At 44.1% G+C, this 13,841-nt stretch overlaps 1 protein-coding gene across 3 annotated transcripts in view; it reads left to right on the top strand.

Moving 5' to 3' along the window:
• Positions 1 to 13,497, top strand: part of bcam (basal cell adhesion molecule (Lutheran blood group)) — a 93,661-nt gene extending 80,164 nt beyond the window's left edge. Inside the window, exons 10-17 of one of the 3 annotated variants that reach the window (XM_036942438.2) lie at positions 1 to 42; positions 890 to 1,014; positions 1,132 to 1,273; positions 1,500 to 1,535; positions 2,079 to 2,099; positions 2,762 to 2,903; positions 4,413 to 4,509; positions 10,994 to 13,497. The exon at positions 1 to 42 is cut by the window's left edge and continues 100 nt beyond it. In XM_036942438.2, coding sequence (XP_036798333.2) covers positions 1 to 42; positions 890 to 1,014; positions 1,132 to 1,273; positions 1,500 to 1,535; positions 2,079 to 2,099; positions 2,762 to 2,903; positions 4,413 to 4,509; positions 10,994 to 10,996 — 608 coding nt within the window. In that variant the 3' untranslated portion in view covers positions 10,997 to 13,497. Of the gene's footprint in view, positions 43 to 889; positions 1,015 to 1,131; positions 1,274 to 1,499; positions 1,797 to 2,078; positions 2,100 to 2,761; positions 2,904 to 4,412; positions 4,510 to 10,993 lie in introns of those variants that run through there. The other 2 variants (XM_036942444.2, XM_090192751.1) reach the window with 2 other exon arrangements.
• The last annotated feature ends 344 nt before the right edge of the window (positions 13,498 to 13,841 follow it).

The following is a 13,841-nucleotide window of genomic DNA, read 5'->3' as shown; positions in this document are numbered from 1 at the left end:
TTGGGCTCACCTCCAAGGCCAGCGTCAATCTCACCGTCTCAGGTACACAGAAGCATAGCCACACACAAACACACACACATACCTACACACATGACCGTGTGTTACTGACCCTGTGGTGGTTCTGAGATTGTTCAGATAGGACTACTTCTTAATGTATAGATGGATAAGACTCAGATGGAGTAAAGGAAGTGGTGATGGTACAGTATATCATAAGACTCAGATGGAGTAAAGGAAGTGGTGATGGTACAGTATATCATAAGACTCAGATGGAGTAAAGGAAGTGGTGATGGTACAGTATATCATAAGACTCAGATGGAGTAAAGGAAGTGGTGATGGTACTGTATATCATAAGACTCAGATGGAGTTAAAGGAAGTGGTGATGGAACAGTATATCATAAGACTCAGATGGAGTAAAGGAAGTGGTGATGGTACTGTATATCATAAGACTCAGATGGAGTAAAGGAAGTGGTGATGGTACAGTATATCATAAGACTCAGATGGAGTAAAGGAAGTGGTGATGGTACTGTATATCATAAGACTCAGATGGAGTAAAGGAAGTGGTGATGGTACAGTATATCATAAGACTCAGATGGAGTAAAGGAAGTGGTGATGGTACAGTATATCATAAGACTCAGATGGAGTAAAGGAAGTGGTGATGGAACAGTATATCTCTTCCAGTGGTGGACTTTAATTGTTATTTTATTTCCTGCTATTCTCTCCCTCCTCTTTCTCTCTGTATCCATCCCTCTCTTTTTCCTCTCTCCCACTTTCTTCCCAATCTATATCTCTCTCCCTCCTCCCTCTCTCCTCCCCCTCTACCTCTACCACTCTCCCCCCCTGTCTCTTTACCTCTCCCCCCTCTCTCTCCTCTCAACCTCCCTCTCTCTAGGTAAACCTGAGATTGATGCAGCTGTTGATGGAATGGTGGAGAAGGAGGGCGACATGGTGACTCTGTCCTGCTCTGCTCACGGACATCCTGCCCCACAGTTCACCTGGACACCCTCAGGAAAGGAGGTGAGTGTGCTTGTGTGTGTGTGTGCGCGCGGGTGCGTGTTATGAGCTCTCAGAACTACTCCTCTCATTTATTGTCATCTCTTAACCCATCTCCCCCTCTCGCCCCTCCTCTCCCAGTCAGTGTCGGTGAAGGGTAACAAGGTGGTCAGTATGGTCATGCTGGAGGCCAGTGCTGCGGTCCTGAAGGACGGGGTCACCTGCGAGGCCAGTAACGACCACGGCGCAGCCTCCCAGGTCTTCAAAGTCACCATCAAACAAGGTCAGTGTGGCCATCCACTTCTCTTAACTTTCGTATCACTGTTTCTTTCTTTCTTTCTTTCTCTCTCTCTTTCTTTCTTTCTCTCTCTCTCTCTCTCTCTCTCTCTCTCTCTCTCTCTCTCTCTCTCTCTCTCTCTCTCTCCCTTTCTCTCGTTCTCTGTCCCTCTCCTCCATTGTGGTGTAACAGTAAACTGTAGTCTAACCCGGTTCCTCTCTTCTCCCTGCAGCCGTCGATCCCAACGCAGCCAATGATGCAGGCAGAGGTAGACACTTATCCGTCTTCTCCCTCCTCCTTTCCTCCCTGCTGTCAGGACTCTGTGTTGTAAATAGCCTGTAGTACTTCACCCTTCCTCCAAGCACTCTACTGTACTGTACATTGTATATTTCCCTATTACTACTGAACACTGTGGATATTGTATATTGTGTTTTGTTTGTCATCTTTGTATGATGTCTGTCCTATATTCTGTGGATGCTGCGACTTTTCCCTCCCCTGGGGGGGTAATAAAGGATGATATTCTATTCTATCCTCTTCCACTCTCTTCTTTTCTGTCCTCAGCGTGTCTTTGTCACTTCTTTTTCCCACTGCGTTCTTCTCTTTCACTCTTTTTCCTCCCTGTGCTGTGCTTTTCAGTTGCTGTGGGCTTGTGAGTAGTTGTAACTAGAGTATGTGTTGTGGTGGTTGTGTTTGTACACTAGTATGTGTGTTGTTGGTGGTTAGTGGGTGCACATAGTGGTGCGGTGTGTGTTGTTGCTTTGCTATGCAGTGGGTCTGAGGAACTGCCTTTCTTTCAAAATGCTGCTCAAAGGGAACCATGTGCTTAAAACAGGTCTGTACAAATACCTCTGTGTGTATGTGTGTTACACTGTGTGTATGTGTGTTACACTGTGTGTATGTGTGTTACACTGTCTGTATGTGATACAGAGAGAGAAAAGGTGTGTTTGTGAAAATGTGTGTATGTAGGAGACTGTAGTGTGTATGTCTGATTCTGCGTGTGTGTGTGTGTGCGTGTGCGTGTGTGTGTGCGTGTGTGTTTACGTGTGTATGTGTGTGTGTGTGTGTGTGTGTAGGCCCCCCTCTTAGCCCCACCACACTATTGTCATCTCAATCAAAGTTGAACAAACCTTCCCCCTCCCCTTTCCCCGTTTCCCCCTCTCCTCCTCTCTCCTCCACCCATCCATTGTTCTCCTCCGAACCTCACCCATCCCATTTCCGCCCCTCCACCCCCTCACCTCCCCTCTTCCATTACCCACCCCTACCCCTCCACTCCATCCCCTCTCTTGCCTCCATCGCTGTCCCTCCCTCTTCAACCCTTCTCCCCCTTCTCCCTCCTCACCTCTCACCAACTCCTTCTCCCATCGCTCCTCCCTACCTCTTTCTCCTCTCACCTCACCCCATCCATCCCCTTTAACTTCACTTTCATCCAACCTCTCCCTTCTCCACCTCTCCCCCCATGCCTTCATCTCTCCCTCCATCTCTCCATGCCTCTAGCTGATAAGCAGCAGGGTGGCTCCAGTGGCGTGGTGATAGCCGTGGTGGTGTGTGTCCTAATGCTGCTGCTGCTGGTGGCACTCCTCTACTTCCTCAACAAGAAGGGCAAGCTGCCCTGCAGCAAGAAGGACAATAAGGAAGTGTGAGTTACAGGAGGGAGGTTAGGGTGGAGGAGAGGAGAGGAGGGGAGGGAGGGAGAGCTGAGGAGAGGGGAGTGGAGGGGACGGGAGGAGGGGTTTTGAAACTGTTTCTAAAGAAAGGCATTGTGATCATTGGCGTACAGACTCCCTGTTCTCTTTACTGTATTCTACCACCCTCTGCTAACCCTCTACCGTTTCTCTCTCCCTCTCCCTCTGCTAACCCTCTACCGTTTCTGTCTCCCTCTCCCTCTGCTAACCCTCTACCGTTTCTCTCTCCCTCTCCCTCTGCTAACCCTCTACCGTTTCTCTCTCCCTCTGCTAACCCTCTACCGTTTCTCTCTCCCTCTCCCTCTGCTAACCCTCTACCGTTTCTCTCTCCCTCTCCCTCTGCTAACCCTCTACCGTTTCTCTCTCACTCTCCCTCTGCTAACCCTCTACCGTTTCTCTCTCCCTCTCCCTCTGCTAACCCTCTACCGTTTCTCTCTCCCTCTCCCTCTGCTAACCCTCTACCGTTTCTCTCTCCCTCTCCCTCTGCTAACCCTCTACCGTTTCTCTCTCACTCTCCCTCTGCTAACCCTCTACCGTTTCTCTCTCCCACTCCCTCTCCCTCTGCTAACCCTCTACCGTTTCTCTCTCCCTCTCCCTCTGCTAACCCTCTACCGTTTCTCTCTCCCTCTCCCTCTGCTAACCCTCTACCGTTTCTCTCTCCCTCTCCCTCTGCTAACCCTCTACCGTTTCTCTCTCACTCTCCCTCTGCTAACCCTCTACCGTTTCTCTCTCCCTCTCCCTCTGCTAACCCTCTACCGTTTCTCTCTCACTCTCCCTCTGCTAACCCTCTACCGTTTCTCTCTCCCTCTCCCTCTGCTAACCCTCTACTGTTTCTCTCTCCCTCTCCCTCTGCTAACCCTCTACCGTTTCTCTCTCCCTCTCCCTCTGCTAACCCTCTACCGTTTCTCTCTCCCTCTCCCTCTCCCTCTGCTAACCCTCTACCGTTTCTCTCTCCGTCTGTCTTTTCATGTCACCTCCTTCTATAAGCCTATCTCTCTCCCTCTCTCTCTCTATGCTACCTCTCTTTCTCTCTCTCTATGCTACCTCTCTTTCTCTCTCTCCCTCTCTCTCTCTATGCTACCTCTCTTTCTCTCTCTCTATGCTACCTCTCTTTCTCTCTCTACCTCTCTCTCTCTATGCTATCTCTCTTTCTCTCTCTCTATGCTACCTCTCTTTCTCTCTCTCCCTCTCTCTCTATGCTAACTCTCTTTCTCTCTCTCCCCCTCTCTCTCTCTTTGCTACCTCTCTTTCTCTCTCTCTATGCTACCTCTCTTTCTCTCTCTCCCTCTCTCTCTCTATGCTATCTCTCTTTCTCTCTCTCTATGCTACCTCTCTTTCTCTCTCTCCCTCTCTCTCGCTATGCTACCTCTCTATGCTACCTCTCCCTCTCTCTCTCTACGCTACCTCTCTCTCTATGCTATCCCTCTCTTTCTCTCTGCCTCCTCTGTGTGTCTCTCCTGCAGGGCAAGTGGGGATGTGAATAATGACATTGTGGTGGAGATGAAGACAGAAAAGGCCAATGAAGAAGCTGGCCTTCTGAACAAGCCAGGAGCACAGCAGGTCAGAGGGGAGGGGTCGCTGGCGGGACAGTAGTGGTAGGAGAAGGGGGGATTGGTTTATATGTTTATATGCACAGTTCTTAAAAGTGAGTGTATATACACTGTGTATATATATATATATATATATATACAGTGCCTTGCGAAAGTATTCGGCCCCCTTGAACTTTGCGACCTTTTGCCACATTTCAGGCTTCAAACATAAAGATATAAAACTGTATTTTTTTGTGAAGAATTAACAACAAGTGGGACACAATCATGAAGTGGAACGACATTTATTGGATATTTCAAACTTTTTTAACAAATCAAAAACTGAAAAATTGGGCGTGCAAAATTATTCAGCCCCCTTAAGTTAACCTTTCTGATCTCCCCATCCCGGATCCGGGATCGTGAATACAGACTCAAGCTCATTACCATAACGCAACGTTAACTATTCATGAAAATCGCAATGGAATGAAATAAATATGCTAGCTCTCAAGCTTAGCCTTTTGTTAACAACACTGTCATCTCAGATTTTCTAAATATGCTTCTCAACCATTGCAAAACAAGCATTTGTGTAACAGTATTGATGGCTAACGTAGCATTTAGCGTAGCATTTAGCATTAGCATTCAGCTGGCAACATTTACACAAAAAAACAGAAAAGCATTCAAATAAAATCATTTACCTTTGAAGAACTTCAGATGTTTTCAATGAGGAGACTCTCAGATAGCAAATGTTCAGTTTTTCCTGAAAGATTATTTGTTTAGGACAAATCGCTCCGTTTTCTGCGTCACGTTTAGCTACGAAAAAACCCCTGTATCCAGGATTGTGTAAATCTATCAGCAAGCTCATTAGCATAACACAACGTTAACTATTCATGAAAATGGCTAATGAAATTAAATTAATCTATTTGCTCTCAAGCTTAGCCTTTTGTTAACAACACTGTCATCTCAGATTTTCAAAATATGCTTTTGAACCATAGCTAAACAAGCATTTGTGTAAGAGTATTGATAGCCTAGCATTGCATTAAGCCTAGCATTCAGCATGCAACATTTTCCACAAAAAAACATAAAAGCATTCAAATAAAATAATTTACCTTTGAAGAACTTCAGATGTTTTCAATGAGGAGACTCTGTTAGATAGCAAATGTTCCGTTTTTACAAAAAATATTATTTGTGTCGACTAATCACTCCGTTTTGTTCATCACGTTTGGATAAGGAAAAAAAAAAAACACAAACTTTTTTCCAAATTAACTCCATAATATCGACAGAAACATGGCAAACGATGTTTAGAATCAATCCTCAAGGTGTTTTTCACATATCTATCGACGATAAAATCCATCGTGGCAGTTTACTTTCAATTCTGAAGAAATGGAACGCGCATTTTCATCATAGGTACACTTCAACTATGACAGACAAAATGAGAAAAAAATCCAGAAAATCACATTGTAGGATTTTTAATGAATTTATTTGCAAATTATGGTGGAAAATAAGTATTTGGTCAATAACAAAAGTTTATCTCAATACTTTGTTATATACCCTTTGTTGGCAATGACAGAGGTCAAACGTTTTCTGTAAGTCTTCACAAGGTTTTCACACACTGTTGCTGGTATTTTGGCCCATTCCTCCATGCAGATCTCCTCTAGAGCAGTGATGTTAATGGGCTGTTGCTGGGCAACACGGACTTTCAACTCCCTCCAAAGATTTTCTATGGGGTTGAGATCTGGAGACTGGCTAGGCCACTCCAGGACCTTGAAATGCTTTTTACGAAGCCACTCCTTCGTTGCCCGGGCGGTGTGTTTGGGATCATTGTCATGCTGAAAGACCCAGCCACGTTTCATCTTCAACGCCCTTGCTGATGGAAGGAGGTTTTCACTCAAAATCTCACGATACATGGCCCCATTCATTCTTTCCTTTACACGGATCAGTCGTCCTGGTCCCTTTGCAGAAAAACAGCCCCAAAGCATGTTTCCACCCCCATGCTTCACAGTAGGTATGGTGTTCTTTGGATGCAACTCAGCATTCTTTGTCCTCCAAACACGACGAGTTGAGTTTTTACCAAAAAGTTATATTTTGGTTTCATCTGACCATATGACATTCTCCCAATCTTCTTCTGGATCATCCAAATGCTCTCTAGCAAACTTCAGACGGGCCTGGACATGAACTGGCTTAAGCAGGGGGACACGTCTGGCACTGCAGGATTTGAGTCCCTGTCGGCGTAGTGTGTTACTGATGGTAGGCTTTGTTACTTTGGTCCCAGCTCTCTGCAGGTCATTCACTAGGTCCCCCCGTGTGGTTCTGGGATTTTTGCTCACCGTTCTTGTGATCATTTTGACCCCACGGGGTGAGATCTTGCGTGGAGCCCCAGATCGAGAGAGATTATCAGTGGTCTTGTATGTCTTCCATTTCCTAATAATTGCTCCCACAGTTGATTTCTTCAAACCAAGCTGCTTACCTATTGCAGATTCAGTCTTCCCAGCCTGATGCAGGTCTACAATTTTGTTTCTGGTGTCCTTTGACAGCTCTTTGGTCTTGGCCATAGTGGAGTTTGGAGTGTGACTGTTTGAGGTTGTGGACAGGTGTTTTTTATACTGATAAGTTCAAACAGATGCCATTAATACAGGTAACGAGTGGAGGACAGAGGAGCCTCTTAAAGAAGAAGTCACAGGTCTGTGAGAGCCAGAAATCTTGCTTGTTTGTAGGTGACCAAATACTTATTTTCCACCATAATTTGCAAATAAATTCATAAAAAATCCTACAATGTGATTTTCTGGATTTTTTTGTCTGTCATAGTTGAAGTGTACCTATGATGAAAATTACAGGCCTCTCTCATCTTTTTAAGTTGGAGAACTTGCACCAATTGGTGGCTGACTGAAGACCTTTTTGCCCCACTGTATATATATATATATATACAGTTGAAGTCGGAAGTTTACATACACTTACAGTGGGGAGAACAAGTAGTTGATACACTGCCGATTTTGCAGGTTTTCCTACTTACAAAGCATGTACAGGTCTGTAATTTTTATCATAGGTACACTTCAACTGTGAGAGACGGTATCTAAAAAAAATCCTGAAAATCACATTGTATGATTTTTAAGTAATTAATTTGCATTATATTGCATGACATAAGTATTTGATACATCAGAAAAGCAGAACTTAATATTTGGTACAGAAACCTTTGTTTGCAATTACTGAGATCATACGTTTCCTGTAGTTCTTGACCAAGTTTGCACACACAGCAGCAGGGATTTTGGCCCACTCCTCCATACAGACCTTCTCCAGATCCTTCAGGTTTCGGGGCTGTTGCTAGGCAATACGGACTTTCAGCTCCCTCCAAATATTTTCTTTTGGGTTCAGGTCTGGAGACTGGCTAGGCCACTCAAGGACCTTGAGATGCTTCTTACGGAGCCACTCCTTAGTTGCCCTGGCTGAGTGTTTCGGGTCTTTGTCTTGCTGGAAGACCCAGCCACGACCCATCTTCAATGCTCTTACTGAGGGAAGGAGGTTGTTGGCCAAGATCTCGCGATACATGGCCCCATCAATCCTCCCCTCAATACGGTGCAGTCGTCCTGTCCCCTTTGCAGAAAAACATCCCCAAAGAATGATGTTTCCACCTCCATGCTTCAAGGTTGGGATGGTGTTCTTGGGCTTGTACTCATCCTTCTTCTTCCTCCAAACACGGCGAGTGGAGTTTAGACTCTATTTTTGTCTCATCAGACCACATGACCTTCTCCCATTCCTCCTCTAGATCATCCAGATGGTCATTGGCAAACTTCAGACGTGCCTGGACATGCGTTGGCTCGAGCAGGTGGACCTTGCGTGCGCTGCAGGATTTTAATCCATGACGGCGTAGTGTGTTACTTATGGTTTTCTTTGAGACTGTGGTCCCAGCTCTCTTCAGGTCATTGACCAGGTCCTGCCGTGTAGTTCTGGGCTGATCCCTCACCTTCCTCATGATCATTGATGCCCTACGAGGTGAGATCTTGCATGGAGCCCCAGACCGAGGGTGATTGACCGTCATCTTGAACTTCTTCCATTTTCTAATAATTGCGCCAACAGTTGTTGCCTTCTAACCAAGCTGGTTGCCTATTGTCCTGTAGCCCATCCCACCCTTGTGCAGGTATACAATTGTATCCCTGATGTCCTTACACAGCTCTCTGGTTTTGGCCATTGTGGAGAGGTTGGAGTCTGTTTGATTGAGTGTGTGGACAGGTGTCTTTCATACAGATAACGAGTTCAAACAGGTGCAGTTAATACAGGTAATGAGTGGAGAACAGGAGGGCTTCTTAAAGAAAAACGAACAGGTCTGTGAGAGCCGGAATTCTTACTGGTTGGTAGGTGATCAAATACTTATGTCATGCAATAAAATATAAATTAATTACTTAAAACTCATACAATGTGATTTTCTGGATTTTTGTTTTAGATTCCGTCTCTCACAGTTGAAGTGTACCTATGATAAAAATGACAGACCTCTACATGCTTTGTAAGTAGGAAAACCTGCAAAATCGGCAGTGTATCAAATACTTGTTCTCCCCACTGTAGGTTGGAGTCATTAAAACTTGTTTTTCAACCACTCCACAAATTTCTTGTTAACAATCTATAGTTTTGGCAAGTCGGTTAAGACATCTACGTTGGATATGACACAAGTAATTTTTCCAACAATTATTTACAGACAGATTATTTAACTTATAATTCACTGTATCACAATTCCAGTGGGCCAGAAGTTTACATACACTAAGTTGACTGTGCCTTTAAACAGCTTGGAAAATTCCAGAAAATGATGTCATGGCTTTAGAAGCTTCTGATAGGCTAATTGACATAATTTGAGTCAATTGGAGGTGTACGTGTGGATGTATTTCATGGCCTACCTTCATACTCAGTGCCTCTTTGCTTGAAATCATGGGAAAATCAAAAGAAATCAGCCAGACCTCTGAAAAAAATTGTAGACCTCCACAGGTCTGGTTCATCCTTGGGAGCAATTTCCAAACGCCTGAAGGTACCACGTTCATCTGTACAAACAATAGTACGCAAGTATAAACACCATGGGACCACGCAGCCGTCATACTGCTCAGGAAGGAGATGTGTTCTGTCTCCTATAGGTGAACGTACTTTGGTGCGAAAGTGCAAATCAATCTCAGAACAACAGCAAAGGACCTTGTGAAGAAGCTGGAAAAAACAGGTACAAAAGTATCTATGTCCACAGTTAAACGAGTCCTATATCAACATAACCTGAAAGGCCGCTCAGCAACGAGGAAGCCACTGCTCCAAAACCGCCATAAAAAAGCCAGACTACGGTTTGCAACTGCACATGGGGACAAAGACCGTACTTTTTGGAGAAATGTTCTCTGGTCTGATGAAACAAAAATATAATTATTTGGCCATAATGACCATTGTTATGTTTGGAGGAAAAGGGGGGAGGCTTGCAAGCCGAAGAACACCATCCCAACCGTGAAGCCCCGGGGTGGCAGCATCATGTTGTGGGGGTGCTTTGTTGCAGGAGGGACTGGTGCACTTCACAAAATAGATGGCATCATGAGGATGGAAAACTATGTGGATATATTGAAGCAACATCTCAAGGCATCAGTCAGGAAGTTAAAGCTTGGTCGCAAATGGGTCTTCCAAATGGACAATGACCCCAAGCATACTTCCAAAGTTGTGGCAAAATGGCTTAAGGACAACAAAGTCAAGGTATTAGAGTGGCCATCACAAAGCCCTGACCTCAATCCTATAGAAAATTTGTGGTCAGAACTGAAAAAGTGTTTGCGAGCAAGGAGGCCTAAAAACCTGACTCGGTTACACCAGCTCTGTCAGGAGGAATGGGCCAAAATTCACTCAACTTATTAATGGGAAGCTTGTGGAAGGCTACCTGAAACGTTTGACCCAAGTTAAACAATTTAAAGGCAATGCTACCAAATACCAATTGAGTGTATGTAAACTTCTGACCCACTAGGAATGTGATGAAAGAAAATAATGCTGAAATAAATCATTCTCTCTACTATTATTCTGACATTTCACATTCTTAAAATAAAGTGGTGATCCTAACTGACCTAAGACAGGGAATTTTTACTAGGATTAAATGTCAGGAATTGTGAAAAACTGAGTTTAAATGTATTTGGCAAAGGTGTATGTAAACTTCCGACTTCAACTGTATTTATGTATTTAAATATTATATTATTTATAGAAAGGCTGGAAAAACACCAGGAAATCAACTCCAAGTCATTTTTATTGAAGAAGTTCCCAAGTATTCCCCATGAGTAATAGAGACACGTGATCGTATACCAATGTATGGAAGGTTTGACATTTTTTAGTCAAACATTATATCTGTTTGGGCTTATTGAGGTCAATATTCAGTCTACAAATGATTTGTAATTACGTTTCGGCCCCCCGACCATCCGCTCAGTACAAAATCAGCCAGTGGTTGAATCTAGTTGATGATCCCTGACTTATATAATATCACAATGTTGTATTGACTCACAGGATTTACTGGTGCTTTGTGTTGTCTTCCACAGTGAGGAACAGAGGAGAATATGACACAAGAAGACAGAAAGAGAGGGATGAAGGGATGGATGAAAAACGACAGCAGGGCTTGTTTTATTTTTGATAGAAAGAGAAGTCGGACTGAGGGAGAAAAGACGGTGGAATGGAAGGGTGTTTCTGTAGGGATGTGGGGTAACCTGTGTGGGGCGGGGGGAGGGAGGGGGGTTATTTAAACATGAGACCTAATACATCACTGAACATCATCATGACATTATCAGAGTGTAATCCCTTTCCACCAATCACAACCATTGGTTGACCGTGTAGAATAGAGCTTTACAGTGTCCAACATGACTCTAGCCACAGTAACTCTACCCCAATCCAAACAGAAAATGCCATTGTGTTGCAGGAGTGTGTGTGAGTGTGTGTTTGTGAGTGTGTGCTGTATTGCATTGTGTATCTGAGCTGTGGGTTGTTCTTCGTTCAGTCAGTGTAGAACTGGATGTGTCTGTTCTGTGTGGAGTCTGCATCTAGCCCATTCTGGTGGACATGGGGAAAACACAAACTGTCATCCTACTCTATTCATCCCTACGCTGATTATTGTGTCACTCTGAATTCTATCCCGTAACATAGAGATTGACCGTGCCTACTGTTACATCAAACTTAATGATCATATTCCTTGCCCAAGATGATGACCAGCAGCATATTAGGCACAATACTGCAGATGTACTTTCTGACAAACCTTTTCAGTCAAACAGGGCAAGCCAGGCCCACTTATACAAGTCAAAAGTCATTCCAGCCTAAATCCACTCCGGCCTTCTGATAAGAGCCTATAGTACTGTATATAATTCTAGACTGTTCTAAGGAGGAACTTACCCCTATCTCCCTGTTTGCTTTGGTCCTGGCCAGAGTCCTGTCTTTACAGGATGACATGAAATAGAAGACTAGTCCCTGTGTATCAATTCATTGTTTAGTTTTTAATTTCAAATCTAGAATGTTTATTCATTTATTCAAATTCCTTTCAGCTGTTACCTTAGCAACAGCCGAGACAATTTCTAACTTCCTGATCCCTTCCTGTGTAAATGTATTTTTTTCTCAAACCAAAAAGCAACAAAAAATACAAGCTATTCGGTGTACAAATTAGTTCCAAAATGTTGCCGAAATGTATATTATGTATCAGGTCATTTGTTTTCCTCTTTTTGTTGCTCTGTCTCTGCAAACTGAATACTGTATAACCTGTCAATCAAATGGAGGCTTACTGTATACGTGAGGTGAATCTGAATGAATCTGTGTGTGTTTACTGTGTCGTTAGAGTCCTGACCCTGCTACAGCGCTCGCCATATTTCATAGCCTACTGTCCTTCTCTGAGCAAAGCCATTTTCAGAAACACAACACTCCCTGTTACGTTCAGCTCACCCAATTATCATCCCCTAGCTCTGGAAAATTGGAGTAACCTGGCAAAATGGGGAACGTTTTTGTCCTCCGTTGACAATCTGAAATCTCTGCCAGCTGCACTACCATTTCTTTCAGTACAGATTGGCTTTGCAGGCCGGAGGGGTTAGCAACACAGTGAGCACAGATTCACCTGCGAACGTCACAGAGACAGGTTAGTCACCGCTTGATGAGGGAGAGAGGGAGGAGAGCAGGGGAGGCGAGGGGAGGGGGGGTAGAGTGTGGGGTTGAGGTGGGAGGGGAGAAGGTGTAGAGTGTGGGGTTGAGATGGGAGGGTGTAGAGTGTGGGGATAAGGTTGGAGGGTGTAGAGTGTGGGGATGAGGTGGGAGGGTGTAGAGTGTGGGGATGAGGGGAGAGGGGGTAGAGTGTAGGGGTGAGGTGGGAGGGGAGAGATTTTTTTTACCAAAATAAGTTGAGTTATTGAGTGTCTTAGTGGGGGTGTTCCAATGTTTTGGTGCGCATTTGATGTCTGTCTCTCTCTGCCTCACACACTTTTTGATACTACCTGTATTGGCAGCACAAAGATATATGATAGCTGGTTGCAGTGTCCTCTATCATTGGTATACACTGGAAAAAAATTGCCTTGTGAACAGGTCACTATAACCACTATCGCTTTTTCTGGGAATCATTTGTTTGTATGTCTAGTGATTTAAGAAATCTATATTTCCATAACTTAATGACTGTTCTGACTCCTGCGAAGTTAGGGGGAGACCAACAGGTGCATACCTTCAACTTTGGAATGCTTGGTTTTATTTGTCCCCCAAAAATATAAATTGATATAAATCAAAAAAAGTGTTTTCTTTTCTTTAAAGAAAAGGGTGATTCTTGCACTTCAGAACTACTGAGTTGTGACTTGTGATGTTTTGTGGTTTGTCCACTTGTTCTAAGAGAAGAGAGAAAGGTTTGAATTAGGATTCTTGTCTTGCTATACATATGTGAGTGCTTTTTTCTCTTCCTGCTATACTGTATATTTGGTGGTACGCTGTTCTGTTGTGAGTTCTGTACTTTGTTCTTGTATCTTCTTATTGAACTGTGTAGAATTTATAACAACTGAAAACCCAAGAAAAAACAACCAAACTCCCACAATCTCTGTGTGTGTTTCATTTTTGTGTGTGTCTGTGTGTGTTGACTGTTAGTGTAGAGGTATAGGCCACCTCTGTTGTCAGCTGGATTCTGTGAGCTCTGGCAGGTTGCCGTTGTACTGTGGGCTTCTGGCTCTCTGGTTCTATCAGCAGGGATGTTGTCCCTTCTTCCATCTGCCAAGCATCCATTAGGAAATTACACTGACCTGCAGAATGGGAAGGATATGCGTTTAGAACATTAAGAGAGAGAATGAGGGGGGAAGGACTGAGATGAGGCTCTAAAGTGTGTGTGTGTGTGTGTGTGTGTGTGTGTGTGTGTGTGTGTGTGTGTGTGTGTGTGTGTGTGTG

This window comes from Oncorhynchus mykiss, chromosome 2 (assembly GCF_057628025.1).
Source record: "Oncorhynchus mykiss isolate SJ-2025 chromosome 2, ASM5762802v1, whole genome shotgun sequence".
Taxonomy (NCBI): Eukaryota; Metazoa; Chordata; class Actinopteri; order Salmoniformes; family Salmonidae; genus Oncorhynchus; species Oncorhynchus mykiss.
This window is presented reverse-complemented; position numbering and strand designations above follow the sequence as displayed.